At 47.4% G+C, this 15753-nt stretch overlaps 2 protein-coding genes across 5 annotated transcripts in view; one reads left to right on the top strand and one right to left on the bottom strand.

Annotated features, from left to right (window-relative positions):
• DNAJC16 (DnaJ heat shock protein family (Hsp40) member C16) overlaps positions 1 to 5283 on the bottom strand; it is a 33087-nt gene extending 27804 nt beyond the window's left edge. The window contains exons 1-3 of one of the 3 annotated variants that reach the window (XM_033114548.1): positions 5178 to 5283; positions 4963 to 5056; positions 2897 to 3081 (exon numbers count right to left, since the gene is read on the bottom strand). In XM_033114548.1, coding sequence (XP_032970439.1) covers positions 2897 to 3063 — 167 coding nt within the window. In that variant the 5' untranslated portion in view covers positions 3064 to 3081; positions 4963 to 5056; positions 5178 to 5283. Of the gene's footprint in view, positions 1 to 2896; positions 3082 to 4701; positions 4921 to 4962; positions 5057 to 5177 lie in introns of those variants that run through there. The other 2 variants (XM_033114550.1, XM_033114549.1) reach the window with 2 other exon arrangements.
• Positions 5284 to 6687: 1404 nt separating this feature from the next.
• Positions 6688 to 15753, top strand: part of CASP9 (caspase 9) — an 18337-nt gene continuing 9271 nt past the window's right edge. The window contains exons 1-6 of one of the 2 annotated variants that reach the window (XM_033114922.1): positions 6688 to 7033; positions 10248 to 10641; positions 12515 to 12549; positions 13473 to 13643; positions 14104 to 14193; positions 15353 to 15500. In XM_033114922.1, coding sequence (XP_032970813.1) covers positions 6902 to 7033; positions 10248 to 10641; positions 12515 to 12549; positions 13473 to 13643; positions 14104 to 14193; positions 15353 to 15500 — 970 coding nt within the window. In that variant the 5' untranslated portion in view covers positions 6688 to 6901. Of the gene's footprint in view, positions 7034 to 10244; positions 10642 to 12514; positions 12550 to 13472; positions 13644 to 14103; positions 14194 to 15352; positions 15501 to 15753 lie in introns of both variants that reach the window. The other variant, XM_033114920.1, reaches the window with a different exon arrangement.

The raw sequence follows: 15753 nt of genomic DNA, 5'->3' as shown, positions 1-15753 counted from the left end.
GAGAAGCAATCTACTGGGAAGCAAATGACTCCTGAAAAGCATCAAGTACATTGGAATAAGAAAAATTTACAACTTGACCAACTTATTCCAACAGGATCACTTCTGAAAGAATTTTACCACATATTCTGATTTCTCTAAAAATAAAGAAACTTCAAACAGTTGGCTGTTGAATTTGGACATCACTCCGTCCTCAACTTTTTAATCCTTGTTATGAATATTAGTGGGAAAAATATCAGCTAGGTATAGTGAAAATAGGACAACTTAATGAAACAAGATGGCAGTTTCAAGCATGTTTCTGGATGACAAAAAAAAAGTGCTTTAAATATTCAAACTTAGGCTAAAGGCTGAGAAGCTAAAATTATGCGATCATACAAATGAAGATTTAACACACAGAACTCTGTAGGGGGAGAAGGGAAGGAAGGGACTTGTAAAGAGACTGAACCAGAGAAGAGAGTTTTGAGGGCAGCTGGGTTAAAACCCCAGATCTTGGAACAGAGGAAACCAAGGCCCAAGAATTGGGAGGAAACCACAGGACAGTTTCAGCTTATAAGGAATATTCTCCTAATCGCAGGGAGACACCACAAAGTTGAAAACACTTTAGAAAAGGATAAATTCAGCTCTAGGAAAGTACCGTCCAATGCTATTTTCAGTGAATAGGAAACGTTTCACAAACTGCAATATAATACACATCCTTTACATTTCAAAGTGAAGAAAATATTGTATTTGGTATCTACTGGCAGTCTAGCTACCTTAAGGGAATAAAAACGAAGGTAGAAAAAGTAATATAGTTTGCATGTCAACTGTAATTGAAAAATAAATGAAAAATACAAAAAATAATGATAATAACCATTAAAAAATAACATAGTAAAGTATTAGACAATTATTGTTCAGGTTACTGACCATGTGCTTCAAATCAAATTTTATTATGCCTTTTTCTTTGGTAGAAGGAGTTATTTTGCCAATGCAGACGACAAAAGAAAAGTACTTATGATAAGACTTATTGGGAGAGAAACAGTTTTCTTGAGAGAAAAAGTAATTTTAAATGGTTTTACCAAGCAAGGGAGGGGAAAGCTCTTGAGAAGTATAAGCAACACTATTAAGTAGTAAAACACAATAGAGAAAGGCTACAGATCCAATTGAACAATTATTCTGAAAAGTCAAACTGGGAAGAAACACTACTATGTTCATTGCATATGAAACCATTACAAAATGAAACAATTTCAGCAATAAAACACTGCCAATGCCAACGCAGCAGAAAATAACATAGTAAAAATACAAACGTAAAGTAAAATTTTAGACTTTCACTGGATGATACTCTATATATTTCTATGGTGATGAATTACTCCTAGAGAGAATCTAATTAAGGAAGAGAAGCATATGACTCATTTAATTAATATCATAACACGCTTTTCAGCTCTGGAAGACAGCGGTCAAAGCTATACATTTTAAATAGGTCCCAAGCTATCATTTCTGTGTTTAAAACGTTGTCAAAGGCCACATACTGCCTAAAAGAACGTTGCTACCTTATGAATTCATTGCAGATTTATACATTTTGCTTTAAACATTATGGGCAAGAGTCTGAAATGATGTCAAAAGCAACTTTGCTGTAAAGAGTCCCTGGAAAGAGGCCACGCATAACGAGAGATTGTGTTTTTGGTATCCACTTCTGGATTCCTCACTGATATGAATATGGTCTAAAATATCTGTCTATTCAAAACATTATATTTTAAAACTATCTTTTACCTTTATTGCAACCAGTTTAAAACTAAGATACACCTTTCATTGAAGAATGGCGTCAGGCCGTCATGCGCAGCTTACAATGTCATCTACAAGTGGCAGTTTTGTTCCTGCATAACTTCCTACCCACCCACATGCTAACCCACTCACTCTTACTTCTGCCCAAATGGGTAAGTGATCAAAAAGCAAAAAAGCAATAAACAACCTGTTGGTCCACAGGGTCAAACTATGGAACCCAAAGGTAATAGAGACTTAACTCTGAGCATAGATTTCGTCCCTCACAAAACAGGGACAGCAGTACCCTCCCTCATAGACTAATTATGAGAGTTAAATGAGATAGAAAACATAGGACCTGGAGCCTCGCATGCAGTAGGCCATCAATGATGGTTCCCATCCCAAGCCTTTCATTACTGATGCTTGGTTTACCCAGCGTGTAGTCGCCTGTGTCCTTTCCCTCCTTTCCTCCTCCTGCTGCTCCCCTCCAGCTATACAGTCCGACACTTCTACTTCTGTGGTAAGTCCACAGCATTAGTGGAAGAAATTGATCATGTCTGTCCAAAATAAGTTTTAAATTTATTGCTATCCTGCTAATTCACAAACACTTGTATTAATATATTCTCTAGCATATTCCATATCTCTAGGTAAAATTATGATTTTGCTATTATTTTTAAAAGTAATGTACTCAATTCCTGAAGAGTCCCTTTAAATCGAGGGCAAAAAGCTCTTAATGTAAAATTTTTGTGAAAGCTTAAAAAGTTAATAATCTAGAAAACAGGATTGGATAGTGTTCCCATTAGCAATGACACTCATAAAGAGTTACTTTATGAATAACATCATGGGAAGGGTAGCTTATCCCTTGTTGATTACAGACATATTTTAAAAATTAAAGTTCCCCTCCTACTTTACTTTAACATTAAATATGCTAACAGTATGTAGGGCAATTAAAGGGGTTTCACAGTAACACAGGCTTTGGGTTGCATTACTAAAAATTATAGAATAACACGAACATTAGTTCTCCCAAATAAAATATTTTAGACAGATACATTATATATTTATTGAACACAGAAACAGAGACAAATAAAAGCTAATCACAATTTAGGCTTCATTCCCCTGCTAAAACTGCTTAGTTTATATTAAACTATTTCTTTGTTTCACCTACCATTCCCGGGCGAGCTTCTTATAAGCCTTTTTAATATCAGCCTGACTGGCTGTTCGGCTGACCCCTAGGACTCTGTATGGGTCAAAATCCAACGCAGACAGAATTTGCAGGATCAGAACCAGAACTATCAAGAACTGCCAGGAAATGCTCAACTTTTTCACTTCCATTTCTCTTCCTTTCCAGAGCTGAAATGATTGAAGAGGCAACAAGTTTCAGTGGTAGAAACCTGGAAAGTCTTGCTTTTCCAGGTAAAGGTATAAGATACAGAGATGAAAAACAAAACAAACAAAAGATATTTTGCAGGAAAAGTGTCAAGCTGTTAGACCATATTTAAAAAAAAGCAATAATCTCGCTACTATTTATATCACAAATAGGAACTATTATAGATGAAAAGATGAGCAATAAGAATTAATGGCAACTCTCCAGGATCCTTGGATTAGAAACACTTTAGAAATGACTGAAAATGAACGAGATGAAATAATAAGCGAATGTGGGAAAAAATACATAGGAAAATCAAGGTGACTACATCTCAATCCACTACTTCCTTATTCTGGTGATAGTTTAAACTTAAAATATGAGACTTAAGAATACTTCACTGAATATATGCTAAATACATTCATGCAATCCTAAGATTTACCATGTGCAAAACCACAAAATGAGATAGATAGTTGTGACATTCTTGGGTGTTAAATAAGTACAAATACGAAAGTGAAATGCTCTTTAAAAACTATGCAATTATGATTTAATATGCCCCAATTCTATTCTTTCTTACCTAGTCCATTTGAACAAGACAATGAGAAGGTGATCATTAGCAATATGGTCATTATAAATGGAGGCCTCAGGAAATGCTCAACTTTTTTTTCACTATTTGAGAAAAAGTGGTGAGAAAAAATTTAGTTTTCCACATGAAGGGGAATTAATGGCAAAGACTGTACACCAGACAGACACGGTCTTCAAATATTAAAGCTCCATCTTTGGTGAGTGTAGTGACTGCATGCATTCATTGCGGGTTTTGGAAAGAATCCTGGCTGCTTTAAGAACAAGGTAGTGCTGTATGATTGCCCTGACACACTCCAGGATTATGCTCTTTGTGATGTTATACAAAGTTTTATCAAGGCCCAAATGTATCTTGACTTCTCATAAATCAGTCAAGTTTCAAGGTTCGAGTGTCTATTGTTGATACCTTACTTAAGAGGGTGGGCAAAAGCTGTTAACAGCGGTGGATTTTAACAGGTGGGAGTCTAAATACTGACTGGGAGTCCTCACAAAATTGACTAACCTGATGACCAATGTTTAGGATTGCATGCATGCTGAATAAAATCCCAAAACAAACCAGTTTCTTTGGAAAGGTGACCTATAACCTATTCTAGCCTACAAAAAGGTCCAGCGCGCTAAAAATCCGAAGGTGATGTCGCTACCGGGTAAGCACTTGGGCTCTGGAATCAGACGAAGATTGGGATCCATCCTCCACCACTTTATGACCTTGGGCAAGTTAGTTAAACTTGTTAAGCTTCAGTGTCCTTATTCAAAAAACGGGGGTGAATAATACCATCTTGAAAGGATCAACACGGGGGTTAAATGTATGTAAAGGATTTACTGAGCATAGGGTCAACGGTCAGTAAAGGGTACTTGGTAGTTTTTTTCTGCCGTGCTGTGCAACCACTGCCTTATTCAACTGTGACAGTCGCTTCCAGTTCGTTAGAGGGCCCAAGTGCGGGGTGGGGGCTGTGAAGTTCTTTTGCTGACCGCCTGACGACGCCGGCCCCAGGGCAGAAAACAACCTGCCCAACAGGTAGGCTACCAACCTCAGGCAATATTCCCTAAACTAAGCAGCCGCTGCCGGAGACACACTCTGGGTCTGAGCCCCGCCTCGAACACCCGCCGGAGGTCGCAACCCTCCAGGAGACGGCCGCCTCCTCCGAGAGCCCTTGGCCGGGCCCAGTCGGTTCCCCTTTCCTCCCAGGCCCAGCAGGGACCGGGAACGAGGAGGAACTGAAGGGAGATTCCTGAGCCTGCCCGGTCCCGCCGCGTTCGCGGCTCCGCGCGTCACGCCGGGAAGGAGTTACCGGGAAAGGGCACCAGCCTAAACGGCGGCAGCTTCCGACATCCAGTTAGTCCGCCGGCAGGTAGCCTCTGGTCCACACCAGCGCTCTTCGGAGCCTGGGGAGGGGAAAAGATTGAAGGGAGTCACGTGATACTTAAAGGCCCCGCTCATCAAAGACGCGCACTGAACCGGCTGAGGGCCTCTACTTGCGAATCTATTTTGACCCTTGTTACTCACCGTCTGCGCGTGGACCTGGCGCGGTTGCCATAGGAACGAGGCGCGCTCGTTGGCGGGCCCAAAAGGCATGGTCGTGACCAAAGAGGTCAAAACGTGCCTCCTAGCGAGGCTAAGTCGCGATGCATGATGGGATGCGAAAAAGACCTCCCCGATCCAGGGAGGAGTTTCCAGTCCTACCAGGAGATGGCCCTCGTCTAGCAACGGTTGTTAGGGTGGGGAAGCAATCGTGGGTCTCCGTTCTCTTTAAGCCTATTCATAGAATTCTAGAGCGTCAGAGTTGGAAGGGACCTTAGGGAGCCTTTCTAGTCCAACTCCTCCATATGCTGATGGGGAGACTGAGGCCCAGAGAGGGCAGGGACTTGCCCAAGGCCTAGAATCCAGGACTTCTAAACCCGTTTACCAAAAAGCGAGCTCCACCCTAGAATGTGCCAATCCCTGCCCTTAGCAAGGGAAAGGGATGTGTGTGGTGGGGGCAAAGGGGAGAGGGCACAGGTGTCTGAGGTAAACTTTCATTGAGCCAGAGATAGATTCTTTAGGGATATAAAGAGCTACATTTCATATCGCCCTGCCTTGTATATATGTATGTATGTATGTATTTATTTAGATCTCCTTTGTATTTATCACTAACATACTATATCTTTTATCGTCTGTCTCCTCCTACTGGAATGTAAGCTCCTATGGCAGGGCTGTGTCTGCAGAGAATACCTCTGTATTCTCGAGGCCTGCACAGACGTCGGCACAGGCAAGAACGTAGTAAATATTTGTGGAATAAATGAATGAATGGGGCTGAAGTTTTGCTATTCAAGAGAATACATTTAAGGTGGACTCCCGGTTGAGTGTGGACTTTGAGTTAGATTCGAGTTTACGTCTTGTCCCCCTCTGCCACTTACTACCTCCGTGCTCTTGAACGGTGACTGTCCTTCCTTGAGCCCCAGCATCCACATATATAAAATGGGGGAAAATCCTTCCCTGGTAGGATTGTAGGGATAATGAGATAATGCAATGTAAAGTGGCTAGCATAATGGCTGAGACCTAGCAAATGCTCAACAAACAGGATCAATTACTTCTCAAATGAGCCGTACAAACTGGGAGTTCAGAGGACGAGATTTCTGCCCGTTTTCTGTCTTTGTTTGGGAGGTGCAAGGGTGGGAGGGAGGGAAGAGGGAAATGGAAAACCATGAAGGGTGGGCTGGTTGGATGAGACACACGAATTTGGAACAGTAAACGATAAGATCCGGACACCCGGGTGGAAGGTTTTATTGGGAGCAGGGGTGGCTAGAGGGGAGCCATACCCGGAAGGGGGTTGAATGGGGGCGGGGACAGACTGTGGCTCGAGGCGGGGCTGTCTCTCTTATCAGTAGAGTGACTCAGTCCGAGTCTTGGTAAAAGCGAGTGGTCTTGAATTTTGGCGAGGGGCATGCGTCAGTGACGCGACGGAGTATCTGGGGCGGGGCGTTGACGTGGGGCGGGGCGTTGACGAGTGGGTGGGTACTGGGGGCGGTGCCGCGGGGGTGGGTTCTGGGGGCTGGGCAGGGCTCAGAGGCGGAGCCAAGTGGGCCGGAAGTGGCCTGGCCCGGGCGTTGGACCCTGGGGGTGAGGAAGATTCGCGGGTGGAGCGCAACGCGGTGGCTGGACCCCGGGCGGGTCCTGGGGAGCAGGCTGGGCGCGGTAGCCGTGGCCCGGAAGCGGACGGAGGCGGCCGGTGTCCCCGCCGTCTGCTCGCCATGGACGACGCTGACCGGCAGCTCCTGCGGCGGTGCCGGGTGCGGCTGGTCAGCGAGCTGCAGGTGGCCCCTCTCTGGGACGTTCTGCTGAGCCGCGAGCTCTTCACGCCCGGTATGATCGAGGACATCCAGGTGCGCCCCCATCCAGCCGGCGCCCCCGGCTTCCCGCATCGCGCGCATACTTCTGTTACAGATGGGGACAACGTAACTTAATGGCGGAGCTCCCACGACTTCCTCTCCTTTCTGTACCACCCAGTACCCACCCCTTTTGGGGCACGACTGTGTGGGAACCCCGATTTCCCTCGCGGCGGCGAGCCCACTAAATTGCCCAGCCGACGCAGACAATCCCAGTCGCCTACCTGAGGGCTGGCTAAAGCCATTCCGCGTCCTGCACCGCCAGCGTGCAGTTAGCTGCTGCGGCGTCGTGCTTTTGCCAGCAAGGAGGCATGTGTGTTTTTTCCTCCTCTAGCACCGAGATCCAGGGCGTCAGACTGCCTGGCACCCTGTCCTTGCCCAAGGCACTTGTACTCTGAGCCAGTTTCCTGGGCCGTGAAACGGGGACACCAGTAGTATTGTCCTGAGGGCTCAATGTGATAACGGATGTGAAACAGTGGAGTGTCAGGCACAGAGTAAGGGCACAACATATGATGGTTGGCTGCCCTGTCCTCCTTGGCCAGCGCCTCATATGTTAAGTTTATGTTTTGGAAGGGGTTTTGGAGATGAACGGTTCAGTGCAGGTAATGGAGGGAATAAAGTCAAACCTTGGAGGTTCTCTTTAAAAGCACTTTCATATCTTTGTCTTATTTGACCCTTAACCACAGGCCTGTGAGGTGAGGCAGGTTCCTGGGGGATTTCCTACCATGGGGTGCAGTGGGTGTGTGTGGCTTCCTGGAGGCCCCTGGCCAGTGTCCTGTGGGCTGCTTACAGGCTGGGTGTCCGGTTTCTGCATCACCCAGGAGCTTGGCCTGACCCAGTGAGGAAGTCTTTAACAGGACAAGTGTCGTGTGGAAAAGTAGCAATGACTAATATTAAAAGAAGCCTTTTGAGCCCCTGCTGTGTGGCCTATGCTGAGTGGTGGACATGGTTTGAGACCATATCGTTGCCTTCAGATACGTCCACAGTGGTCACCCGTTCCCATGCCCAATGTGTGGGCACTACAGCAGGCAGTCTCTGCCTTGCCCTCCCGCTCCACTTCCAGCTTCTTCTTTCTTCCTGCTCCTGCCCTGCTCTCTGTCTCTGTTATGTGGCCGGTAGTCAGGTAGGTGGTCACAGTAGCCCTAGCCAAGCCTGCAGCTGGGGAGAACAATCTTGAACCACGTCCCCAGGCCTGTAAGAAATAATACCATCATTGCAGGAGAGAGAAGTGGTCCAGGGCAAGTTGCTAACCACAAGCACATTGATTAAAAGAGCTGTCCTATAGTTGTTAACTTCCCCTCATTATCATGGTAAAAAACGTTCCCCTCTGGTGGAGATTTAAGATGCTACTGAGACATCGGAGTCCCATTGCTCTGGCCTGGCAGCAGGGTTGTACCAGCCTCAATATACTTTGGGGAGGGAGAAGGGAAAGAGGAAGGAATGGCCCCCAACCCCAAGAGCCCATAAAGCCACTGCGCCTATAAACCTGGGTGAGCCACACCCATTCTCTTTCGAGGTGTGCTCCCGCAATGCGGCAAGCTTTTGCTTTAATAAACCTTTTTGTCTGCAAAACTGTTACGCCCACTCTTGATTTCTCTTCCAAGAGGGGCAAGGACCTCTGCACTGGTAACAGTCATGCCAGAATGCTGGGCTGGTGTTGCCAGATTTTCCATGTCTTTAAAGAGAAGCTGGAAATCATGATTTTGAAGTCCAAGTCTCTGACTTTAAATGTCAGTAACAATTCAGAATATTTAAAGAACGCTGGGCGAACAACAGGCCGCCCTTTCACCACACTGGTTTGGCTGATAAACACACAGACTTTGGAACCACGTGGATCCGGGCCCTCATCCTGGCTTTGTTATATATTAACACGTTGCAACACTTTTCTGTGACTCAGTTTCCCTCTTCCTGAAAGTGGGGATCATTGTAATTGAAGGTTGTTGAGGGGAACGAAATAAAACGATGCATGTAACAAGTGTCCGCCTTGTTGTGAGGGTTTAGTAACTGTTGAGAGAAATCAAAACACCACAATCTATTTGTAGAGAAGTAGACATGTACCTAACTGTTTTTCTAGTGAGAATTATCTTCTCAGTGACACTATATACAGGTCTGTGCTGTTCAACATAGTAGCCATTAGCCACATGTGGCTATTTCGATGTAAACCTGAAGTAATTAAGATTAAACAAAATAAAACATTCAGTTCCCCAGTCATAGGACCCAAGTGCTCAGTAGCCGCACGTGGCCGATTGGACAGCCCTCTTGGACTGCACAGATAAAGGGCATTTCCCTCATCTTGAAACGTTCCCTTGGACAGTGCTGCTGTAGGATATTTGAGGACAGGGTGGTGTCTTATTCCTGTGCTTCCTGAGGAACTTGGCCCAGTGCTGGATCTCAAAGGACAGCCAGCAGTTAACCAGCATCTTCTTCCTGCTTCCACCCTGCTCTCTGTCTCAGTGACGGGCCCCACCATCCCCACACCTGTCAATCTTGACCATGACCATTTCTCCTTCTTCACAGGCTACCCAATCAACGGCCACGTCCTGTAGATTCTCCCTCCTTGTTTCTGGTCCGTCCTCTCACTTCTCTATATTCCACCTACACCATTTTTGCTGCCACCTGACCTGGCTGTGGCTTTACTCCCTTTAATAGTCTACCCTGCCCCCCAGGATAACTCCTAAAAGGCAGATCTGACTCTGTCACCCCCTTAGAGCCCCCTTTTAGTGGCTTCTCACAGCTTTCTTGGCAGGACCACACAAATGCCTCCTCCCTCACTCCTGTTCCCCACCCCCACTTACAGTTCTCATTTCTTGGAATTCATTTCCTAATGTTCCCTGGGGCCTCAGCTAAGATCCCCTCTTGGAACCCTCTGACCCCCAGGGCTTTTCAGGTGCCCATGTACCTTCCTAGTCCCATGTGCTTTCCCCGTGGCACATCTCTCCTTGTGTCATTATTGATGTGTCTGTTTCATTCCCCACCTGTCGTTTGCCGCTTGAGAACTGAGACTGTTTGCTGCTGTATTGTCAGCACTTAGCACAGCGCTGGGCACATAGTAGACGCCTCCAAAATACTGAATAGATGCGCAAAGGCAGTCTCAATTTTTGCCCACGTGCCTGATTGTTTAGATTTATGCTATAAGGGAGTGGAGGGATGAGGTGAGCATCACAGGAAAGTGCGTGAGTAATAGTTCCATGTCTTTCTTTCCAAACAGCAGGCAGGCTCTGGGTCTCGGCCCGATCAGGCCAGGCAGCTGGTCATAGATCTGGAGACTCGAGGGAGGCAGGCCCTTCCTTTGTTCATCTCCTGCTTAGAGGACACAGGCCAGACCAGCCTGGCTTCATTGCTGAGAACGAGTAGCCAGGCAGCGAAGCGGGATCCGAAGGCCATCAGACCCTTGGATCCCTTCCCTGTGGCGCTTGGACCAGTTGTTCTCAAACCAGAGGAGCAGACAGCGGCGAAGCAGTATCCATCAAAGCCGATCCCAGAAAAACTCACTCCAGTGGTGCTGGGGCCAGAGGAGCTCTGGCCGGCCAAGCTCAAGCCAGAGGTTCTCAGACCAGAGGTGCCCAGGCCGGAGGACATTGGTTCTGGAGGATTCAGTGATGTCCGTGAGTACCAAGAGAGTGATTGGTGGGTGGGCATAACGAATGGTCACTGGGAAATGGCCATTGGTACAGCTGGGCAGGCTGAGATTCAGAATTTAATTTTGGTGTTGTCTTTCTGAGTACTCATAGGGGATGGGTGGAATATTCTGGTAGCCCTTCAGGAGATTTAATTGTGGCAGCCCCTCCTCTGAAAAGCAAGTGTTCTCTTCTGAATGGGTAATTTCAAATGACTTGTCTTCTACTTCACAGATTCTTTCTTTTGTGCAATCAAGTCTGATATTGATGCTCTCTATTGCAGTTTTTCGTTTTATTCATTGTATTCCATAGCTCCAGAATTTCTCTGTTTGGTTCTGGTTTATGATTTCTACCTCTCTTTTAAAATTCTCGTGTTGTTTGTGTATTGTTTTCCCAATTTTGTTGAGTTATCTTTCTGTTGTAGCTAACTGAGCTTCCTTTAAACAATGATTTTTAATTCTTTATTGGACAGAGCTCGTATTTCCATTTCTTTAGGGTCGATTACTGGAAAACTATTGTGTTCCTTTGGTGGAGTCATGTTTCTTGATTTTTCATGTTCCTTGAAGTCTTGTGTTGCTGTCTTTGCATTTGAAGAAGGCTTACCTCATCCAGTCTTTGCTGACTGGCTTCTTCAGTGCATCTGATTTGGATATTTTATTTTATTTTGCATCAGCAGTGTCCTAGATCTTCTCCACTAGATTCCTGGACTTCTACAAAGGCATGCTGGTCTGTGGGTGATTGTCAAAGTCGGTGTTCTTCGTGGGAGAAGGCAGTAGAAAATTCTTATGCTGTCGTTTTGATGTCACTTTCTCATAGTATGGATCATTATTGCTAATTTGGGAAATGAATAAATTCCTCAGTAGTGGATAATGGTTATATTTTTTAGGGTACAGTAAAATTTTGAAAATGAGCAAGTGTTTCAGAATTAAGCCTGTGGACTAATTGAAGTCTTCAGGCTACGGAAAACCATTTCTTTTTTTTAAAACGGGATGTGAATGCTTTTCTGCCATGACTTTTACATTGATGAGAGAATAGTTCCAACAAGGGGTTTAGGCCTGCTCTGAGCAATGAATGTCACCATCATTGGCACATAAGTGACATGGAACAACATGACATGGAGGTAGCCACCACGTTCTCTTTGCTTAAAAAAGAAAAAAAATACCCCATGACCTTTAAGGCTGGTGGCTAGTTGACTTCTAGCTAATTGAAATGAAAACGTTTGACATTGAAGGAAAAAATGACAATTTTACTCCCTTATTCATTCTGCAAATATTTCCTGAGGACCTACTGTGTGTTGGGTCCCATGGGTTCCACAGAGTGGGAGCATCTACTGTCCTGGAGCTCCCCTTTCACCCTTCTGTTCTAGGAGTTCACATAAATGAAATTGCACCATATATAATTACTTTTCTGGCTTTTTTTTTTTTTTAACTAGGCATAATGTTTTTGAGGTTACTTGGTGTTGCATGTATCAGTCAGTAACTGCTCATTCCTTTTTAGGCTGTGTGGTGTTCCACTGTATGGCTGTATCGCGGTTTGTTTCTCCATTGACTTGTTGACGGATGTTTGGGTTGTTTCTAGTTTGGGGCATTATTGTTAAGGCTTCAGTGAACACTGGTGGCCAAGTCTTTTTGTGCCCGTTTCTTTTGGGTGTACACCTGGGAGTGGAATTGCTGGTCAGAGTGTAGGTGTGTGTTTAATTATTAGAAACAGTTCTCCAAGGTGGCTGTGCCCCTTGTCTTCCAACAGCAGTGTCTGAAGTTCCCACTCCTATGTTTCTGTGGGGGCTGTCCTCACACAGTCCCTTGCTCCTGTCCTGTTAGACCCTGACATTCATGTTTTTCCTCTTTCTTTCTCTCTCCAGGTACTCAGAGGGGATTGAGGGAAAACGCCGATGTGGTGAGTCTTCAGATGATTTGGGGCCAGTTGTCTTGGCTTTGGGCCCTTCGGCTCTCTACTTCCCAGGTCTTTCCGTGCAGCTGTGTCGGGAGCTCAGGGAACCCAGCCCAGCTGGAGAGAGGGTCCCAGGCCCAGGCCCTCCACAGCTCCCTGACTCTGGCACAGTTCTTCCTGGAGCAGATTGTCAACCCTGCTCTTTCCTCACCTGTGAAGTCGGGGGTCAGACCTAATGAGGGGTGGGCGTCAGAATCAGCTGTGGCACCCCCCCCAGACCTAGCCACTCACTCTCTCATTCACAGCACTTATTGTGTGACTTCTGTGACAGCCCTGGGTTCCGTGCTGGGATACATGGGAACAGACCACTCGTGTTTCTAGTCCCCTAGTCCCTTGCTTGTGAAGCCATCAGCCTAGCAGAGGCTCGTTACACAAAGAAATATATACATATAGTGTGAAGTACCGTGAACAAAAAGAACAGACTGATACGAGAGAGAATTATAAGAAAACTGTCAACGTTCTGTTGGTAGGTCTGGGCATGAGTCTGCCGACAGAGCTGCCCACATGACTGAGGTGCTCCCCTGGACTAGATGGTCTATAAGGTCCTTTTGGGGTGAATATCTGTGGGTGCTAGATTTCTAAGCTAGCAGTTCCCATCCTTGAGTAATGTGATGGGAGCTAATCTCCTCTCCCAGGTTTAGCTATTCGTACATCACACAGCTCGGGCTCACCCCAGTCTGGTTTGCAGTCTTTGCTCCTGCCCTGCCATGCTGGTGTAGACCCTGCTACTCCTTCAGGGGGAGGGCAGACCCCATTTCCTGTCTTACCCCTCCAGACTGTCAACCCCACAAGTGAAAACCAGTGGTTCACCTTCCCTCCTGAGGAGTGCAGGGAGGCCCTGGTTTATGTTGGTTCCTGTGCTTGGGCAGGCATACGTCCTGAACGCAGACCCCTGTGGCTACTGCCTCATTATCAACAACGTGAACTTCAGCTTGGGGCTCAGCACCCGCTCGGGCTCCAATGTCGACTGTGAGAAGCTGACGCAACGTTTCCGCTTGCTACATTTCATGGTGGAGGTGAAGTGCAACCTGACTAGCAAGGTGTGAGTGCTGTCTGTGGAGATGTGGGGTGGGGGCCAGAGTGGTGGAACACTGTCCTATGAAGGACCCCAAAAGCAAGTGACTCCCTAAGACGAGCCCATAGGTCTGTAGGACCATCAGAGGCAGTGTGGTTCAGTGGTTACCAGTTTAAGCTTTAGACTCAGACAGACCTGGGTGGAGGACTGGCTCTTCTGCTCCCTGCCGTGTGACCCCTGAGCCTTAGTTTCCTTGTCTAGGCAATAAGAATAGTCCTCACATCCCAGGGTTGTCGTGAGGATTAAATGAATAGTGCCCAAGCTTAGTACCTTTCCCCAAGAATGGTGACTTGAGACCGTTATGACTGCCATACCTTCAGTATTGGCCCTGGGAGGAGGGAAGGTGCTCCTACGCCTTCAGGTGGGCCCAGGAGGGGAACCTGGATCCGTCAAAGTTCCAGCTCACCTGTAACCTTCTCTTGTAGCAAATGGTCCAGGCTTTGCTGGAGCTGGCCCGGCGAGACCATGGCGCTCTGGACTGCTGTGTAGTGGTCATCCTCTCTCATGGTTGTGAGGTAGGAGGTCTCAGTTCCTTGGGCAGGTGCCCCAGAAAGGCTGCAGCGAGAGGCTGTGCGGGAGCCCCATTCCTTCCTGTGTCCAAGTTACCCGTGGCTTTGTGGGTAGAGCCGTGGGGTCGTGTCTACCTCCTGTTGTTTTCTTGGGAGCCACCTGGCTCTCGGCGGAGTTGGATGCTCCTCCTGAGTGGGGTGTCCCTGGGAGAAGCCTTCTGGGAGAGGCAGGGAGGAGACGAGCTACTCACAAAGCCCCTCCCCCGGATTTTGTTCAGACCGAAGAGCTCCCAGCTCCTGCCTCGGTCCTGCTGGGTGTTGTTCTGGGCCCTTTGCCACTGGCTGGGAGTCAGGACACTCTGGGCTCGGCCACGAGTGTGCTGGGACATTGTGGCCAACTTCCTTCCCCTTCCTCGTCCTGAGTTTCCTCATCTTGTAAGTTGAGAGTTGGACAGATCAGAGGTTACAAGCTGGGGTCCTGTAGTCCCCCTCTGGGTTACATGTAGCATTTTCAAAAATGGCAGCCAGCTTTCACAGAAAAATCAGGATTTCTAGCTTCTCGTGAAAAACCACAAAGGCCTGGCCTTAGCAGGCCGGCATCTTCACAGAGCATGTTGTGCGGCCTGCAGCTGGGCAGGGCCTGCCCCTTAGGTCCTTCCCAGTGTGGCCCCTGGACCGGCAGCGTGGGCATCACCCAGCACGTTGTGAGAGGGCAGGCTCTCGGGCCCTCCCCCAGACCTCTTCATGCAGAGCCATACACGTAACGTTGGAGAGGACTCGATCTAGAGCGGGGCTTCTCAATGTTTAGCAGCACCAGAGGTACCTGAAGGACCCGATTGCTGGTCTCTACTCTCAGGGTGATTGATTTAGGAGGTTTGGGTGGGGCCCAGGAATTTGCATGTCTTACAAATCACACGTGATGCAGATGCTGATGGCCCAGAGACCACACTTGGAGAGCCACGGATCCAGAAGAAGCTGGCCGGCACTCTCATTAGGCTGTCTTGGTCCCTGTAGGCTTGTGTGACTTTGAGACTCTCGGAATAGAAGCTGCCCAGGGCCCATCCAGAATGAACCTGCTCTGTAATGCATGGCCCCCCACAAAGCCTCAGGACAGGGATTCCTACCCAACTTCTTGGTTTTGTGACCAGGATTCTTGGTCTTCTAGGCCAGCCACCGCCAGTTCCCAGGGGCTATTTATGGCACAGATGGGTGTCCTGTGCCCGTCGAGAGAATTGTGAACATCTTCAACGGAACGAGCTGCCCCAGCTTGGGAGGGAAGCCCAAGCTCTTTTTCATCCAGGCCTGTGGTGGAGGTAAGCAGGCCCTCAGCCCCTCTGCAGGTGAATCTAGGGGGGAAGGAGCGGCCTCCTTCTCCATCCAGCCCCTCACCATGTCCAAGGGGTCTGCCAGGGGTCACAGTTGTCCGGATGGCAGCACCTGCATCTGGCTAGAGCAGCCTCTGCTTTGTCTCGCCTTGGGGGGTGAGAGTCTTTATCTCACAATGCAGTAGAAGCAGGGACTCCTGTAACTTTGGCAACTTCAACTCCAGAGACTTGACAAAAATAA

Source organism: Rhinolophus ferrumequinum, chromosome 9 (genome assembly GCF_004115265.2).
Source record: "Rhinolophus ferrumequinum isolate MPI-CBG mRhiFer1 chromosome 9, mRhiFer1_v1.p, whole genome shotgun sequence".
Lineage (NCBI taxonomy): Eukaryota > Metazoa > Chordata > Mammalia > Chiroptera > Rhinolophidae > Rhinolophus > Rhinolophus ferrumequinum.
Note: the sequence above shows the minus strand (reverse complement) of the source record. Positions and strands in the feature narration are given on the sequence as shown.